The sequence below is a fragment of the Coturnix japonica genome, chromosome Z (genome assembly GCF_054131305.1).
Source record: "Coturnix japonica strain WE chromosome Z, WE-NBRP24, whole genome shotgun sequence".
NCBI lineage: Eukaryota > Metazoa > Chordata > Aves > Galliformes > Phasianidae > Coturnix > Coturnix japonica.
In genome coordinates this window covers 50,457,132-50,477,146 of record NC_140702.1, presented here as the reverse complement: position 1 = coordinate 50,477,146, position 20,015 = coordinate 50,457,132, and the positions used below count along the sequence as shown (strand labels likewise).

The 20,015-nt window shown below is 41.0% G+C and overlaps 1 protein-coding gene across 1 annotated transcript; it reads right to left on the bottom strand.

Annotated features, from left to right (window-relative positions):
* Positions 1-11,478: 11,478 nt before the first annotated feature.
* Positions 11,479-19,990, bottom strand: UTP15 (UTP15 small subunit processome component). Its single transcript, XM_015848851.2, has 12 exons — positions 19,786-19,990; positions 19,165-19,257; positions 18,896-19,080; positions 17,701-17,879; positions 16,945-17,070; positions 16,236-16,371; positions 15,327-15,411; positions 13,757-13,906; positions 13,496-13,597; positions 13,146-13,279; positions 12,575-12,633; positions 11,479-12,076 (listed from the first exon to the last, which is right to left on the bottom strand). The coding sequence occupies exons 1-12, from the start codon at positions 19,873-19,875 to the stop codon at positions 11,853-11,855; spliced, it is 1,563 nt and encodes a 520-aa protein (XP_015704337.1). The 5' UTR covers positions 19,876-19,990; the 3' UTR covers positions 11,479-11,852.
* Between the last annotated feature and the right edge of the window lie 25 nt (positions 19,991-20,015).

Below are 20,015 nucleotides of genomic sequence, written 5' to 3'. Positions count from 1 at the left end.
TGGGATGCTGGCTTATGACGCCTGTCTACAAAGTGCTAACAGTATGCTCAGGAGCAAAGCAGTGCAATGCAGAGCATCACTGATGAGGTAGGGATCCACAGCAGCTCATTGCTGCAGCATCACCTGGTCTCCAGAAGCACACAGTGCCACGGAGGGGGTACAAAGCCCCCCTGAGCTCCACAACTTAAATACTGCCTTAACTGCGAAACTTCACATCGTTAATCTCCCAAGTACTCACTGTACTGTCACTCTACTTGTCACCATCTCCTTCATGTTGTCAGTCCTTACCCTGAAAAGTTCCTTCATTCTCCTCTCTGTGGACAGTACCACAGAGCAGGAGACAAGAATGATGTAGATTCCAGGAACCAGCAGGTTTCAGTATGCTTACCAGAATCCTGCCTCATGCCCACTTTCTTGGACAGCAGAACAACTCCCTTTGCCCGCCAATGCCTGTGCTAACTTCCCCATACATCTGCCCCACACTGTTTCTAAAGGGGAAAACTGCTGTAGCGACTGTTTTTCTAACACTGAAAGCTATCTGAGCAATATATAACATACATAAATACATATTCTGTCACAAATCTCACCAACCCAATAAATTTTTTCATCTTTTCCCAGTAGATTTCACCACTTCGTGTCTCTCTTCCTTCACCCTTCCCCCCCCCCCCCCCCCCCCACATCCCCCCCCCCCCGGAAGGAAAATAAGAGTTGAAATACGCAGTCAATTGTGTTTTTGACCAAAAAGTATGACATGCAGTAGCCATGCAGCATAGCAAGACCATGTTTAGCAGCAAGCAGAAACAATAACAAGATTTACATAGAAAGAGGCTGGGGGAGGAAATTGAAAGTGCCAAAAATGCAACAGAAAAACAAAACAGCGTTCCCTAAGGGCAAACTGTGAAGCAGCAAGGTTGGATGCTTCAGGTCATTCTGTAAAGCTTATTCCTAAAAAATAATTACAGTTCATTTACAAAATAAAATGAAAATTGTTCATAAAAAAAGGATTGAACATGTATAAACACTGCTTCCTTCCCTATAAGCCACTATTAACCTTCCTAATTCAGAGTGTAGTTTTATTGCTTCTGCTAAGCCTGAAACCTAAATGAGCACACATCCTTGAGAATATAACTTCAATAGTGACAAAGCTGGCAGTACATTTGTGTTTAACTGCCCCCCCAGTTAGGTCACCCAGTCAACTGAACTTGGCCTCAGAGCAATGCCCTTCAAGCAAACCAAGAACTCTCAGCCAATGCGGGTTCTGTGCCCCTGCACACCCACATCCCCAAAAATAGTCAGGTGATAAAAGCCTGAGTGTAACAAGGACATTGAAGTTGCATAGAGGATGCTGCCCCAATGCCTGGTGCACCCTAGAGGCTGCCAGTTCAGAAGAATGGCCCTAACCTGACCCTCCAAAGTTCACTCGAGCATTTTTTTCTCATCTCAGTGGAACACTCCATCTTATTCCTTTTTTCCTTCATAAATATTTAAAAAATTGGAAGATTCTCATTTTTTTACCATCTACAACAAGTTATTTGACTTAACACTGACTAGCTTCATAAATGGAGTAATCCAGTCTTCTGAAATAACCATTATGAAGGTGCCAATAGCAAATAGGCAGCTTTTCTCTCCCTCCCCTCTCCTCCCCCTCCCCAGAAGGTTCATGCTCTCTTGTTTCCTTTGTTGAACTCTAAATAATGTGGATAACAAGCCCTGACCTGTGCAATAGCACTGAATTCCTGAATTATTTGCGATACTTCCTAGACAATCCAGTCTCTCTTTATCCGGTCCTTTTTATGCCTTATAAAGGAAACAAAAACACGTCTTCCAAATACCGAAACTCTTATGAATAAATTATTCTTCCGTCTTTCCATCAACACATACATCTCTAAATCCTCATAAAAATGAAAGAGGTCCAGAAACACCAGATGGTGCAACAATTTCCTCAAACGGTGTGTCACTCTGAAGTAATTTTTGTAATAAAAATAGCTCAATAGCTTTGAAAACTGAAAGAATCAACAGCAATTTAGTCTCACAGGCATGAGATCTGAGCCAGTGATGGGCTGTACCACCCAAAATCTATCAGAATATCAACACTGCAAAGAATATCCAGATACTGTCAGGTGCCAAGACGTTATGGAACCTTTGGGGCAAGAAGTTGTAGGGGCACCTGCTACACTTCCAGCACGCACAGGGCTTGCTCTGCCACATGCAACCCACGGCTCTGGGATAGGGATAGTGATTGTGTGCAACATGAGTCAGTGCATCTAAGGCACAGATTAAAGAGAATATGGATATGAGAAGAAGGAAAAATATGCTTTCAGAAAAGAAATAATTCAGAAGATGACAACAGGTTATACAGACTTTTTGAAGAAGACTAAAAAAGATGAACTCAATAACCAAATGCAAAAATAATATTATTTATTTAATATAATAATGTAATAATATTGACAATATGTAATAATTATTGCATTTAAAATAATAATATTTTATAAAGATCTATGCAGAGATTTTTGAAGTAAAATGCTGAATGATAGTTACTGTAGGTGAGATGTCCTCCTACCAAGCTGTCTATTCACACTCCCTCACAGCATCTTCTTTCTGTTCAGGGCTGTAACCAGATATTTGAGCTACCCAGGCTACTCCTTCAAAAGATGAACTTTAAGAACCCTGTGGTCACATGGCTCAAAAGGCCAATAGTGAAGACTTACTTTCTCTGGGTCTGAAAGACTCTCCGCCAGCTACCAGTATTACCACATATAAAGCAAACTCATCCCAAAGGCCAGGATCCATTTTGTCCTGGTTCAGCCTCAGTCTTCTCTAAGGTACCAATACCTACCACAGCACATTCACTATGCCACAGAAACCCTGACCAATAATCCGTGCTTCATTTATCAGCAATTAGTAGGGTATGAATAGCAATGTGATCCCCCAGTTAGACACACACTCCCCCAGAGAGGCTGGAACAACCACTGAGTCAGCTTGCTATTAACAACTAGCATAACTAAAGGCTCAAAAATCGTGCAGCTGTGCATCAGCTGCTCCAGCAGAGCTCACCTAGTACTGGCTGTACACCACATCTACTATATACCCCTTAGAAACTTCCCGTATTTCAGGCAAACAGGTAGGCAGCTGACTTTTCCTGAACGTCTCTGTTTAGCTGTGGTATCCTGATGATACTTCTTGGCCAGACATCAGGTTGTTTTGATGGAAAGCTTAGCAAAGTATGTAAAAAACTACAGCTAATTTCTTCAGGCTTTCTATCAAGGTCTTCATTGCTCCATCAGTCTCTTCAGCTGTTGAGCAACGTGAACAAATATTTACTACACACCAAAATGAAACAAAGTCAATGTCTAGCCAATATTTGAGTGGGGCTCTGCATTTGTTTTCATATCTCTTGAAAGAGTTGTTTACAGCAAACAGACAAAACACATCCTTCTCCTGAAGAAGGCAGTAGCAGATTTCAAGCTACCTGTCATTAAGAATTAGAAAGATTTAAGACAGGAAAAAATACCTCACCCAAAGAAATGGCCTAAGCATCGTGTTTTTAGTTCCCAAAATTTTGCACCAGTCTCTCTTTTACTTTGGCTCATATGGAAACTGCCTGTCCTCCGACTTCCAGCAGTTTAAAGTACTAAAAGGAAAACAGCCAAAAGTACCAAATTTTCAATGAAAAACATGTGAAGCCATCAAGTTTAACACTGTTTCCAACCTCAGCTATAAATCAGCTCAGTCTGCAAAAAAAAAAAACCCTACTCTTAAGCAAAACCTAACTGCAGCCTTAAGTCTGCAATGAAACATAAAACTAGGCAAATTTCCCCTGATTTTGTTACAGTACAATAGCATACCCTAATGTAAGGTTTCATTTGTATTTTCCTTTCACTTCCTATAAAAAAAAAAGCCACAAAATTTGTTAAGCAATACTCTGCCTAAGAATGATCAAAGTTGTAAATAAAGCACAGATGCTGACAGAACTGTGAGAAACAGTATATTTACATTTCCAAAGGCCTACAGCAATGCATTACTCTGCTTTATGGATGCATATTTTGTCTCCTTTTTGTTGGCACAATTGAAACACTTCACTTGATAGGAATCATGGTGGAGATACTCCACTACTACAATTCTTGGTTATGTTTTTAAAACTGACAGCATTTAAATCTTGTAAAGGTGATGTCTATTTGTAAAAATAACTTCTTCCACGGTGAGTCAAAGTACAAAAATCTTCTAAAGAAACAGAGTTACAATACCCAGTATTAACCTTTCCAACCTCTGGGCACAAACCATATTTCTACTACTCTCCTACTTAAAATTTTATCATCGTAACCACAAGACAAAGCAGAAGGGTTGGGAACCTCTGCTGCAAGCCACTACTAGAAGCCTTCCAACTTAACAATAAGTAAAATCCTTCCAAGGATGCTCCACATTGATGGCAATTCTTCATAAGCAATGGCCATTGTCAAACTGGTATCCAGGGTCTGCAGACTGTTAGCCCAAACTTATCTACTAACACCTTGTGGCTCGTGGCATTGACACTTTCTGAGTGACTGACCAGAAAACAAGACAACTCGCAAGACAATTTCTCCCTGTAAGTGACTGGACAGCTGCCAAGGGCCACAGGTGAGGATCCCCTTGAGTACATTAACACGGAGACAGAGACTGCTTCCTGACATCTATGGCCTGAAATCATAACATAAATTAATCATTAAAAGTTTTTATTTAGAAAATACATTAGTTTTTCCTCCTTTTCAGCCCTCCATGGTGGAGGATCAAGAATAAGTTCATTCTTCCCTCCATCAAATTATTTCAGGGCATCCACTAAATGTTTTTTGTGATCAGCGTGGGTCTGAACAGCCAGATTCCCTGGTTTTACTGACAGTTCATAGTAAAGGCAGTTTTTCTAGGTGAAGGTTCTTCATTACAACAGAATATGAGGTGAGATGACCAGAGGGAATGGCCACAAACAAGAAGGAAAATATCTGGTTAAGAATTATGAAAAACAATATATCAGTAGAAGGTATCACTGTAGTCTGCAACACAAACTCTAAGGAATTTATCTATTTGTTAACACCCATTTTGTACCCACCCAGTATTTCCACACGGGCCAAAAGGATGCTCTTCACAAATTAATGGTTTGCACTGTAAACAGGCTTGATTAAATACTGTATCAACTGCCTAACTATCAGCCAGGACCCTCAGAGCCCAAGGGAGTCTCCCACTCAAAAATCTTACATACGTCACACATCTTTCCTCCTTCTTTGCCATCTCATCAGGGACAGATATCACACATCTATGAGAGGTGCACGCTGTGTGCACAGTACCCACTGGAGAGCTAACCATGTATGTAAACCCAGACATCACAAATCAGACCCCCAGAACTCTAAGTACATAGGCAATCCATTAGTTGCTGAAGCCAGTATATGCTTACCACATCTGCAGTTGTTTCTAAAGTGCTGTGCATTCCTTCATGTTTAATTCAGCCTCCATGAAACACCAACTATAATAGGGATATACTTTAACCTCTTCATTTTCATCTGCTGATGGCTTCTGATGAGATCAGGCAGAGGATTAAGCATTGTCTCTTGCCTCCTGTTTTAACTTCTACCTGAGAAGTAATCAAGTGGCAATACCATTTCAGGCCTTTCAAAGAAAAAAAAAGGCTTTGCTACCCTGTGAGCATCTAGCACTGCATTTTCCATCAGATAACAATTATTTACTGTTTACAGACTCGAGCAGCCACCACATAACTATGCAATCATTTCCTTTTTGTAATAGTTACTAGTGTGCTAGTTACTTTCACACTCTGAATCTCCCTTGGAAAACAAGGACAAACAACAATCAGAACCGACTATGTAGGTACACCATGTTTACAGCCACCTACACCTACAAACAGGACACAAAGCGCATAGTAGAGACAATAGCCAGGGTTTACACCACACCAGCAAGGGGGACAATGCCAAGGCAGATATGGCTGTGGAGGAACCCACATTCTCTTCTTGCAGCAAGGCACCCCCAGGCAGTTCTCCCCATGGCTCCACAGAGCTTCAAGAACCCCAAGCAGGTGCCAGGTGAGCCCTGCAAGCCAGGCTGACTGCTGCCTCAGGGGAAAGAGCAGACTTCTGCAGGTGTTACAATGCCAAGAGGCAATCCATAGGCTGGATATGTTGAATAGAATTACTAAGTCAGACTAAAAATTATGCCACGCCTGAAAATGCATTTTCATGCACACCCAACTGGGCATGCCCAGGAAAGTCTGCCTGACACCATGTCAGTGCAGGCAGCTATGAATGGCAGCACCACCTATGGCCAGCCAAATGCAGCCTGCATGCTGAGGGCCGTCGCTTAATTCCTACATTCACTATAAAGCCACAAAACACAATTACTCAAAACATACAGCTGTACCCAGCTTCAAAGGGGGGCTGGAATACTGCTAAGGGACGAAACACAAATAACCTGGAACAAGAGACTGAATAACATTGTCACTAATACGCTCAGCAAACATTATGTGCCTCTTCACGGATCCATCATAAACAAAGTAGAACTTGGCACCTTCAGGGAGGAAAATGCCTTTGTAAAATTTTGCACTTATAGTCACCTGTCCCTGAAAAATGAATAAGCTTTCATGAACATCCAGGAACTTTCCTATCTCCAACAAATCCATGAACATATACTGCTGATGCAATCTTATCACAGCCTTCTCAGCAGTACTACACAGGACCTGCAGTTTTTTACTTCCACTTTGAAAATAACACTTGTTTCATGCCCGTACAAGCAAAGGTGATGTAAGAATTTACCTTTAAACAATGTATTTTATTTAATTCCTTTCATCTTGATTTATTCAAATATATATGAATTTTAATTAAAAATGCCTCAGAGCAAGCAAGTCAATGGATGTGAGTATTTTGCTATCTACAAAAGCACCTTTTGTGTTAGAAAAAGAATTAAAATCAAAAGTACTTGAAATATTTTAGACTGCGCTTACAAAACAAAAGTACTGATGTAATTCTACCACCAGGTTTCAAAGAATACTAGTTCCCAGATATCTGCCCAAGTGTGTTGTTTTTCAATATTTTGTTTTCTTTGTAGTAAATAGTGCAACCAGCCAAGAAAAACCTGTCATACAATGGCTTCAAAAAAAGAGCAGGAAAAGGATCTGAGAAGCACCAAACAATAACAAGTGTTTAACATGTCTAGGGGAGGAAATTCAGATGAAGCCGTATTTCCTCAAGGTGGAGGACCACTTGCTCCAACAGTACTCCTGGCTGCCACGGTTGCTCCATAATTGTCTGAACTGGAGCTTTCCAGTAAACATAATGCAGAAGAATATTTCACCCTTTTATACTTCCAAAGAATGCCTTTGCATAGGGGTCTACTTTATGCAGTTACCACAGCACGAACTCTATTGCCTACAAAGAGCAGTGTGCACACTGGGGCACCATAGAAATTTCCATGGCTGAAAGGCACAGTTACACCCGACTACTCTGACAGGCACCAGGTTCCTTCCTGTGTTCATTATGCAACAAACGAGTCTCTTAGTTCAGACATGCTGAATAACTTCTGATGGCTCTGGATAAAGAAGCACATGACTGTTTCATCATCCTCACAATGACCAGCATCCTGCAGTGCTGCACAGTACTCCCCCAGGTCTACATGTTCACCTCTCTGCAGTGATACCCTGGTGTCCCTTGAAACACCTCATCTTCAACCACATTTCCTAAGGATTCTCCCTTCTCACTCCAAACAACACCAGTCCTGATTTTTTTTTTTACCTCTCCAGTACAAATGAGTTTATGGGGCTGAAGTGGCAGAAATGACTTTCAGTCACTCAAAATGTTCCTTGAATAGGCCTGTCTTTGTGAGGTTCAGTGTGTGCCACTTTCAGAGCTGAATGCTGAGGGCTTTTGGATTTTGGGTAGGTGGTGCCTGCGTGCACGAGGGGTGGAGTCAGGGAGGTCACGAGTATCTGATAGGGGTGGTCACCTGTACCACTATATAGGGTTTGTTGAGAGGCATTAAACTTGTACTTTCGCTGTTACACACTGTGTGTGAGTCCCATCTTTTCCTCGTGCGCGGAGGCACGGTACTTTAACATGGCAGTCTTGACTTGTCACCGGACTAGGAGGTGACAATTGGTGACCCCAACATGATGTGGTGAGAGCGGTCCAGACCGTGTGTGTGTGAGACAGCAATTCCATTATAGTTCTGATTATGGGACAGTGCATGAGCATGTTGTGGGGGATGGCTTCATGGATGTGGTGTCAGGTGCATTATGAGGACCTCGATCCACTTATTAAGTGGATGATGCGGAGAGGTCTGACTGACAAAGCTTCTCACTGTGTGAGTCGGTCGGCATTAGAGAAAGCCAGCAAGGAGTTCTTTGAGCGACTTTGTGCAGTGGACGAACAGGCACAGAAACTGCTACCCACCCTTGGCACTCTTAGAAAGCTAACTAAATCAGCCAAGGAGGAGAGGGAGTTATTGCGAGCTTAATGCCTCATTGTGGCCATTTGACTCCAAGGGGGAGGAGGAGAAGACTCAACAACAGGAAGTAGATGATCAGGAGTAGAGAGGGGAAGCAAAATGGTGTGGCACTGAGGAGTCCTCAACTAGCAAGAAGGAGGCAGGCAATGGAACAGAGTTAACACAGATAAAAAAGCTGTCAGCCTCAGGTAGTGAGGCATCCTTGGGCTCTCAAGGTAAAGCCACAAGCAATCGGGATCTGGGGAGGGAAGCAGCCGAGGCAGCTGAATGCTGGACCATCAAGGCACAAGAATGCATTCTGACCAGGTGTGATCTGATCCCTGAGATAAATGCTCATAGATTGTGTTATTCAGTGCTAGTAGGTCAGGGAACTGGAGGTCTCCAAATATGCATACACGTTGTTGGTTTGTTGACCCCATACGACCCTGGAATTTCTGTAGATGCTGGTGCAGATGTTACCACACTACCATTGTGATCTTGACCGAGAAAATAGCTGCTGGAACCAACAGTGCAGCTTGTGGGAGGGGTGGTCGAAAAAACATCCATCAGTCTTACTTTCCTTCTCCACTTTCATCCAGACTTTGCGGGCAGAGGTTAAGTAGTTACACACATGATAACAAGAGTATCACCAAACTTTAATATCACCGAATTTTCAAGATGCTTTTATTGCTGCTATGAAAGGTGTATCAGTGTGTGTCTACACAGTGAGAGGGGACTGCAACTAGCATGCTATTTGTTTCATCCATGTGAAACCAACTTTATTATCAGAACTGTTCTTTTCTATAAAGATCATCAGCAGACAACTCCAGAAAATCCCTAAGTAGAAGCAGGTGGGGAGAGAGATGAGGCTCCTTCATAATGCTGCTGGAAAGGGCAGAAGGATTCATCCAGCTCATGACAGAATGACATGCAGCTTCTTCAGGGATAGAGGAAGAGATGAGAAGAAAATCTGTCCACTTGTTTAGCTTTAGCATCTAGTTTTTCTAAGTTTGACCTTCTGTTTAACTGTATTTGAACACAGACATTCCAAGGGCACTGACTTTGCCAAGCTTTGTACACAAAAAATATATTAAGATTCTCTGCAGAAGTCCACAATTTTTTTAAACTTTAACAAATCTGAGTTTTGCAATAGGAACATCTCCATGAAAGTGCCCCTCTGAGGTTGGCAAAATGTACCCTTTGTGCATTCTTCTGCTGACTTCTCAATGCAGCATTTTCATTTCAGCTAAAGCCAAAGCAGAGCAACAGGTTTTAGAAACCCGAGGAGCCTCAGAAAACAGCAACAAAGTGGACCAGAAATGAGGGGCTTTACACATGCATTCAAACATATTCCAGTGCTATTGGTGACGTTTCATCACTGCTCAGCCCCGACCATTGCTGAAGTGCTGCAACTAAGGAAAAGAGCTCCGGGACACACAGTGTGTGCAACGATACCTCTGTAATTTTCACTTCGCATTCCTGAGCAGCCAGAATTAGTGCCCCAAGAACACTGTTTATTTAAATCAGGAGTAGCCAAAGTACATCTCAGCTTGCTCTGGAGAGACAAGACTGTCTCAGTTTCCAATTATTCCAAGGGTGGCAGCAGAGCAGAATTATGGCAGTTTGGGTGAGCCTCGTGTATTCGGTTATTTGGAGCACTCTATAACACTAAACATTCCAAACTGTTTAGATGTAGTTGCTGGGAATTGTACACTTCTCTCCCCCTTGTTCAAACTGAAAATTGTAAATGAAAGAGAACACTGTCTGAATATTTTAATGGGTTTATTCAAATTCACAACCCTTCAGTAATTCCTTTCCTCCTACAAAGCTTGTCTGTAAAAAAGTCTTCTTCAATCTTTCAAAGTGTTTAAGTGAGAGCCTGAAGCTCCAGCACATGAGTTGCACTCCCCCTCCAGCACCAACTGTGTATAAACCAGGAGCACAACTGCAGCTCTGAATCTGGTTCAGCTGGGGCTCCTACTCCTGAACACAGCCACACGGGAGATGAGGCACAGAACTGGCACAGTACAGCTCTCTATTCACTGACTCTTTTCCAGCCAAATGCACTGAGGTCACACAGCCTCCTCCCAAGCTGCCCCCTTATTACGAGAGCCTGAGCTCCTCAAGGTACCACTACCTCGGCCCCGGGCGGCTCTAGGAGCGCTGCGCTGCCCTCTCACGGCCGCATGGGGACGGGGCGGCCTCAACCCAGCCCTGCATCGCCGCTCCGGGGCTGTCGAGCTGCCGTACTTCCTTTAACTATTCCCAACTACACGGTGTTGACTCCCAGGCCCATTCGGACAGCGTTTTTCATGAGCAGAGAGAGTGGAGATGTAGCGTCGGGTATGGGATGCAGAGATACTTTGCATCCTGCTAGTTGTAGATAGATACTATACTTTATTTATGACAGAGTGTGGAGATAAACAGGTAGGAAACAAAATCTGGCCTTCCAGCAGGTGGTTGGTTGAATATTAGGAAAAGACAACAGCAAACATTGCTTTGTTCCCCAATGGGCACGAAAGTATGGAAAGTAAAGGCACTCCTTCCCTAAAGGTTTGAAGAAAAAGTGTGAGATCAGATATGCAGACTGACTCCTGCTTCTCTGCACAGGGTGAAGCAGTGACACACCCCACACACACCTCCATGGTGCCCCCCCCAGAAGGGTGTATCCATTGATTTGGCTTCTATTTAAAATCATATTAAGTCATACCACTAACCACCTAGTTGTATCAGATGAGATTTAGACTGGACATAAGGAACTTTTTCTCTCAGCATGGTCAGGCACTGGAATGGCTGCCCAGGGAGGTGGTGGAGTCGCCATACCTGGCCATGTTCAATAGGTGTCTGGACAGGGAACTAGGAGATACCATTTACAGTACCTACCGCAAACAATTAAAGGGAGAACGATTGGACTAGATGATCTTGTAAATCCCTTCCTACCTTGTGATTCCATGATTTTGTATGAATTTCTGGAAGTCTGATGTGGAGTCAAAGCAGTGAGAAAAAACAAAATGCAGTCAAGTATTATCAAACACACACTTGATTTTTATTCCTTGGTCTCTGAGTACCTGAGATGGGAGGTTAAACTTAAATAAAAATGATTACATGTTGAAATTACACAAATCTGAATAACTTTCTGGTGGAAAAGAAGAAAAAATTCCTGACCAGCTCTTTTAATTGATCAATGATTTAGTACTGGATATACAAACCATGCTTTAAAAGTTAAATAGCTTCGGAATGATACTTTAAAATCCTATTGTTCAAAAAATATTACATGGAAAATCTTGACCAAATTCTTCCTATCTTATATATCTCAGCCTCTCCAAAACTGCATCCAGGAAGATATTCTGCAAACAGTCCACATAGTTTATATAACTATTTGTTAAGTCAGATGTCATTCAGATACTTATATCCTGGTCCAGAGTCTTTGTAAGGCCATTACTTTTGTTCTCTTCTAGGTAAGTAGCTCTTTTTTCAGTCAAAGTAGCAAACAGTGCATCCATCATCCCTAAAACTTCTAACAGTTCTTCCTGATAGTCAATTTCTCTTCCTATGGCTTCCTGAAGCCTCAAGAATTGTTTATCAACAAGCGCTGACTGTCCAACCACAGGCTGATAAATGTCTGCAAAGAAAAGAGTATTTAGGACCCTTATATCCACTAAAAACATGAAAACTGTTCTTCTGTACTTAAACATACACTTAAGGAACCTAGCACTAGCCCAAGTACAAATAAGACAACTTTGCCGGTGTCCTGAAAACAGCATAAATTATTGATGCATACTCACATTAAGTACAACCTAACAGAAAAAGAAGTTTTTATGATCTCAAATGCAATTTTTACCTCACTGGAAAAACTGATGTCACTTGTACTATGCAATGTAGAAACATGAAGGATCAAAATAAATTTGGAGACTATTAGGAGCTTCCTATGTAGTGCAAATTAGATACTGATTGTGGTCAAAGTTATCTAGCAAAGTTTATTTTTGGACCATTCTCTCACCTCTACGTTTATAATTGTGCACAAGCTTATAAAAGCTGAGTTTCTTAAAAGCATAATACTTTTCATCTTACACCGAAGCTGGCTGTTGGGCTCTGAGAATCTTTTCTGTGTTGTACTTACCAGTGATCATATCTGCAACAGTTATCAGTACTGGGGTAAACCTAGGTTCGATTACACGCCTGTAAAATCAGAACACATCCATCTTTCACTGTTTTTGTAAAATGCAAGTTACAAGCAGCTTTATCATGCTGGCATGCAGACACACTTTCTCCTCTTGATGAGAGCTCACAGAGCAGCAGTCAGGGATATGAGTCAAAAGAGTTACATATGGCACGTGAACTTCACTATTCACAAGGGCAGTGGGACTTGGAGGACCAGCAAAAGCCTCAGGTAGAAGACGACATGAGTTGAATTGAGGAAACAGAAAATAAGCGACTATGGATAAAATGTCTGTCAAATGGGCAAGATTATCTCTCCTTGTGGTTCTCACAGTATCAGCAAAATAATTTTGTGCCAGTATAAACTATTTCAGTGCTACAGCTATAATCCCAGACCTTCACTTTAGAAAGCAGAACATAAGCAAGACTGCAACTAGAGTTCCAAACGTGATGTCTGCTGCATCCTCTATGGCAAACACCATTAAGAATAATAAGTCTCAAGTTGTCACAGAGAACTTAAGGCAAAACAGTACCTTGTCACAAAGGTAAGGAGGAGACTAATTTGCTTCTCGTCTCGGCCTGCAAGCGCACTTCTTAGGGTTCCTCTACGAATTAGTTCCTGCATAACTGCAACCGTAACTTCAGGAGTATAAAGCCTAATGTGTGGCTGGACAAATATAAGAAGAGTTTAGTACCAAAGCAGCTTCTTCGTACAGCAAACAGAGGTTGGAATCAATTTGCAAAAAAGCGAAATGAACAAAAAACATACTGGGAACTCACACAGGTTTGATTCAATTCTAGTCATACACTGAAGTTAGTCTGAGATACAGAAATGTCTACATTAGATGACAGCAGATTTGCCGAGACAAAAACAAAGCCTTACCTCCAGCACAGCATCAAGAGCCTTGGATGACTGAAAGCTCTTCAGCAGCTTGTCATATTTCCTCAAAATACATCTTCCAGGCTTACTGACATAGAAATCTTCCTGGAATTGAAACACAAGTTCTGAGTAACACACAGACAGCATAAGACAAACATACTACAAAGACATTTAAGCTTGTCTTTAGTATCTCTCCTTTCTTTAACTCAACATACAAAATAAGAAACTTGATTGCTTCAGTGAACATTTGCTCCTATGTCCTACCTGTTTTGGCATGTAATTTCTTCCTTTCACATAGGTTCTATACGCTGGTTGTCTCTTCTTTTGAGACTTTTCTTTGCTTTCTTCAGGTTTTCTGTGTTTAACACTTAGCACCCCATTGGTCATGCCCACAATTATAGTTTCATCTTCAGGCTAAAATGTAAAAATCACAGAGTTAGGAACCTTCTGTTTTGTCTATGAGACATGTGATGATACATTATTGTGGCAATGAGGTCACAGACTCCATTGCAGCTGCACAGCAAAATCCTTTATTACCCACATCTACAGACTTATATACCTCCACTAGCTTAACCTGGTCATTTTCCACTATTCTTTGCACCCCAAAGGTGCATATGCAAAGCAAGCAGTTCACAATCATGCTGGATGTAAACAGTTACAATTCCCTGACTCAACAGCTATGATAAGAAAAAGTAAATAATTAGTTTTTAAAAAATAAATAAAAGGGTTAATATGGCAATAACTAAATCCATGGCATGCCCAAATCTTAAATCCTATGCATACCATATTTTCAGATAGCAGCAGCAGATTTAGAATAGAATAATTAAAAAACCCTAAGGAAAATAGGAAGTTGCACTAGTTTAAGGCAGAACTCTACTCCTTCAAAAGGAATTCAGTGAAGGTTAAAACTTTATACAAGGAAAAAACTGAATAGGTTTATGTAAGAGAAATTATTTGAGTTACACAGAAACTGCATTCTAACCAGCAAATTTTTCATCTAAAAGTGTCCATGGAGTTTGGGAGAACAATGTGATATTCATCATACACACTTTCCTTGCTTTCAGTTTTACATAAGCATCTGCTAATGGCTATGGCTGAAAGCAGAATCTAGGACAGACCAACCTTTGGTTTGACCCAGCAGAATCAGTTCTACACTCTCATTTGATCACGATTTTCAGGTGTCAACCAGAAACAAAAAATTATGTCTCAAAATATACATACACAACCACACAAATGCCAAACCACAAGTACTGCACATGTTTTGCAGCTGCAGCACAAGTTCAAAGCAAATGGATTTTGTGGTTCTGTGAAAAATAAACCCTATTACAGTCTTCATTCAAAACCCAACTAACTCCAGCTCTCTAAGGAAGAATAAGGTGGGAAATACAGGAAGGAAGATTCCTTGATTTCCACAGCCTGTTTCCCCTCACTTCCATAAAAGCAGGATATTAAAGTAGCAAAGAGAGTAAATAACCTTCACTGTCCCTCTTACACAGCTTTCAGAGGCTACATCATTACAAAGCTGATCTAGAAAGTGGTGCCCACCTTCACAATTTTGCCTAACTGGTCAGTTAACCATCAACACTCAAATGCTTCAGAGAAATAAGTATCTTATTTCCCTTTTCCAAAAGGAAAATACATGTGCCTTAGCATATGTGTTTGTTTATGCACATACCCTAACTCAGTTGGGTAGTAGTTATGCTCAGTACCTAACTCACAAGTAAGGTATTATTGTGAACTACCTAATAGCAACAAAGGTAAAAACCAAATCACTTCAAGTGACTTACCCGTCATCAATAATTACTTTGCCTAAAACAATTTCTGAAGCACTTACCGACAATGCAAGACTGAGGATGGATGTTGCATAGTTAAAACTGTGGACTACTTTGTAGGAAGTTGTACTGTATATCTTCACATGCCTACATGAAGCAGTAATGATTAAAAAAAAATGTTACTAATGCTTCATTGATAAAAATTTTGTGTTTACATTCCCACCTTTTATGAGATCATTTAAGAAAACCAAATATATAAACAAAGTAAAACCAAATACAAAACAAAGACATATCAACCACATTACCAGCAAGCATCTTAGCTTTTATCTTTCCTGCAATAACAGAAAGGCTCCAAAATAAAGATACAGAAAAGACAAGGAAGTTTTATCCTTATGCCAAAAACTACAGCAGTACAGGGACAGAAAAAGAAACTGAAGACAGACGTAGTCGCAATCCAATGTCAGTAACGTCTATTAGAAAACAGTAGGAAAGTGCTTCCTCCAAAGTGTTCTTAAATATCAAATAGAGAATTTATTGACAATTTCAGGATGTTCTTGCATCCAGTTGCCCTTTAGTGATTTGGTTGAAGGTGAGAAGAAATTCACAAATTGGAAATAAAAAGAACAAAACAAATAATGATCCTAAAATAAGTATGAGCTCCGTTGTTACAATCACTGACTGACCAATAACTACATGGCTGGTGCGATCCTTCACACCTCATGCTTCATGACTGCATGGCTTGAAGAAGGACACATTACACCTCTGCACCTTGGGTACACTCCTTCTGTTGACAGTCTCATTTCCAGGAGGACACAATACATATTTTTTAAACACATTACATCCCTAACAGCTAGAAAGTTTTAAGCTTAATAAATGTACCCAGCTTCATGCTGATGTAGAATTACTTCCAAAGGGGGGAAAAAAATCTAAAAAAAAATGTAAATCACAGAGAAGTCACAAAACATACAAACCTGTCCAGGGATCCTGACAGTAACCTTTGTCCAGAGCTGTTCAGGCATAAGCAAGTCACAGTTTTATGATGATTTTTAAGTGAAACTAGTAATTGTCCACCTTTTAGTACATCCCAAACTTTGACATACCGACCTCCTATAAGAAAGAAGCACACAGAACAGTTGGACAGATACACACAAATTTTGTAAGTTTTCACACAGTAATACAGTACCTCTGCAGCACAGAGGTTTCTGTACCCATTCACCCCCCACATCTGACTTTTTTTTTAGGTCGTTTTGCAGTCACAACTGAATGATACTGAATGACAACATACTCTCCACAAAAAGGATTTATATGCCACTGGATCATAAGACTTCTCACGTGACAGCAAGAGAATAAGAACCTTGCTGTGTGATATTAAGAGAAGAATACTGTCACACCTTTCCAAAATGTTTCTTAAATATTCATCCCTTCACTTTAGCACTGGACCAGTTAAGTCTGTACCACTTCCTTAAAAATGTACAACTATTCTTGACTGATTACAAGAAAAGCAAATCAGAGACAAGAAGACCACTGGCTTCACCGTGAAGATCAACAGACTCCCATGGCAGATCTGAGATACATACTTAACAATACATGGCCAAATTAAAACACCACACAAGGAGGAACCAACTGGAATAGTTTTCCGTGTGCTTTAAATTGAGTACTAAGCTAATTTTATTCAAGTACCTGCAGACACTAGAAGACCTCCAGAAGGGAAAAGAAGGACACTCTCCACAGGGTGGCCATGTTCTATTGTCATGACACTGCTCTTTGTTCGTGCATCAAATACCTTCACAGTGTGATCATAGGAACCTGAAACAACACCATAAATAGATTCAGTTATATACCTTAAGATATTTCAGGAAGTAAAACAGCCACATGCTACAATTTCAAGGAGCTCCTGCCAAACAGAAACAGCTTTAAACCATGTATTTAAAAATTCTAGTGGTTTACTCAAGTTAATATACCAGAAAAACCACTGGAACCTAGTGCCTAGTGACCTCTAATGCCAGAAATACTAGATTTTTTTCATACTACTTTAATTTACAATTTCAGCATAAATTAATAAAAAGCTGCTGGTCAGAAAATCAAAAGCAACTGATTTTAAATACTCCTGAACAGACATTTCATTCTTAAGGTTTTAAGGTGTACAAACTACAACATAACTACTGCTCTATTGAAACATCACAAAAACATCAGGTCAAGTGAATGCACACATTCACAGCTTTTCTTCAGCTTTCAAAAGCAAGTCAGAACAGTCCCATTAACCTTAACAGGATAAAGCAAGATGTTTAACACTTACAAACATCCCCCACAAACAACAGTATTTGGCTTGAAAAGCAAGCTAAAGAAAAACAACACACTACAAGACACTACTGTAGCTTCCCACATTTTTCTTCAGTTCTAGCCAAAAGAAGCATATGTTAAAAAAGAAAATCAAACCTGTTATAAAGACATCTCCATTCAGTTTACTCGCACAGCCACATCTCACATAGTCACTATGCTCACTGTAGGACACTATTTCTGTAGCACTCGGAATATCCCACAGATTCGATGAATAATCATCACCACCAGAAAATATTCGGTATTTATCAGACAGGAAGCCCACCACATGAACAGCTCTAGAAACCAAAGTCCACAACAGCCAAAGTTAAAATATTCTGTCATTTCCATAACACCACATCAAAAACTTGTTAAAGGAAGGCATTCTCTCTAGCCTGAAAGCACAAAGTATTAGCTATTGGAAGCTGCAGACCCTCAGTTCAGAGCTTAAGAACAATTTAGGTTTTATACTTTCAGCCAGAAAAGGATCTTTCATCTTGGATCACACCAGATGTACCTAGAAAGCATTAGAGGACTACTGGCTGTTTGCTTGAGAGATGCAAATCCTACCTTTATTACTTAAGAGGTCTGCGTGCCAGTTTAATTCTTTGGACCACGTTTACAATATTGAGCTTTAAGTAAGACAAGGTTGGACACTTTGTGATCCTCAAAATCACTGTTGAAATTTCTAATATAACAACAGGGATTTTATTATATTTAGGCTAACCTGAGAGATATGACATAAGGTAATGCCTTATCTAAAAGCAGAGAGCTCAAATGGAAATACAGTCTCAAGTTCTCTGTGGGTGCTTTCCTATGAGGGAGGATGATTGTTACTCCCCATAAAGAAAAGTCACTTATAGGTCTTGAGAGGGCAGTAATTTGTCAAATCAAAGTATTACCACTGTTTTCTATCTGGAACAACAGAAGTCCTCTTCCAAATTTTTCCCCACCCAGATGTGTTTTTGTGTTTGCTTGTTTTTGTTTTGCTTTTAAAGTGAAATAACAGTTCCTCCTAGCAACAAATAAAATTTGTCAGTCAGCACATGCAGGCACGAGACTATGTCTATGTAACACATCAACAGGCTTCTCCCTGAGTTAGAATACGTACTTATTCTTCCACATACTCAAGTCATACTTAGAATTAAAAACAACATTGTCAGTGCAATTCAGAACTCAATTTTAAAATCTACTCTTCAGTAATACATGCAGCAGTTGCAAGCATCTGATTAATACTGCTCATGTTTTTAGCAACATGCAAAACATGTAGACACACAAAGTAAACTTATACATGCAAAGAGCAGGATTGCCTTACTTTGTATGACCATCAAATTGCCTCAGGGGTGCTCTCCCACTGATATCAAAGAGGCGAATGCTGCCTTCCTCGCTGCCAGCAACAAGCAATTTGCCATCATCCCTATACGTGGCACAATAGGCAGCATCTTTGAAGCGAGAAAACGTCTTAATTGGTTCCTGAGAATAGCGTCCATAAATGTGGATCTAGCAAAACAAGAAGACATTATCTTTACTCAAGGGGCATCAGTTGAAAAGCAGCAACATAACAACCTCACAACAGCCACTCACCCTTGAAGAGGCTGTGACAGCATAGTTATACGGAGGAACTGGAGAGAAGTCTATTTTATTTATTGCACCAAACTCCTTAATCTGAACAGGCGTCTAAAAGAGACAAAATAAAGTCAATTAAATACACGTACTTGGAACAAAATTATCTCCGAAACGTCACCCTATTAGGTTTCTTTTTCACACACAATCACAGAATGACCCGGGTTGGAAGAGACCTCAAGGATCATATAGTTCCAACCCCCCTGCCTAGCAGGGCCACCAAACATACACCTTTACTAGATCAGGTTGCCCAGGGCCCCGTCCAACCTGGCCTTGAACACCTCCAAGGACGGGGCACCCACAGCCTCCCTGGGCAGCCTGTTCCAGGACCTAACCACTCTCCTAGTGAAGAACTTCCCCCTAACATCCAACCTAATGTTAATGTTTAATGTTCTTTTCCCTCTTCCCACTCCATAACTGTGCCATTAATGACACACTTTCAAAGAGGAAAGAAAAAAAAAAGCCCTATTAACTGACAACAGCAGCAGTTAATGAATATTCCAGGACAGCCTGGGATACAGATACCAGCTGCAAACGCTGCTGAGTTACGCTACGATCGCGGCCCGCTGAGGCCCTTCCCACCTTGTATCCCCGCCAGTACAGCGTGTCCTGTGTGATCTTCTCCCCAAGCTTCGGTACCGCCGGGATGACGACGGGCTTGTAAGACGCCATGGCTGACTAAAAGAAGGGGCTGTGAGGAGAAGGGAGGGCTCCGAGAGAGCGATGCGGGACGTGCCGCCTCACTGCAGGCCACGCCGCGCCGCCATAGCTAAAATCACACCGCCTCGCGGACGGACGGCACGCCGGCTGGT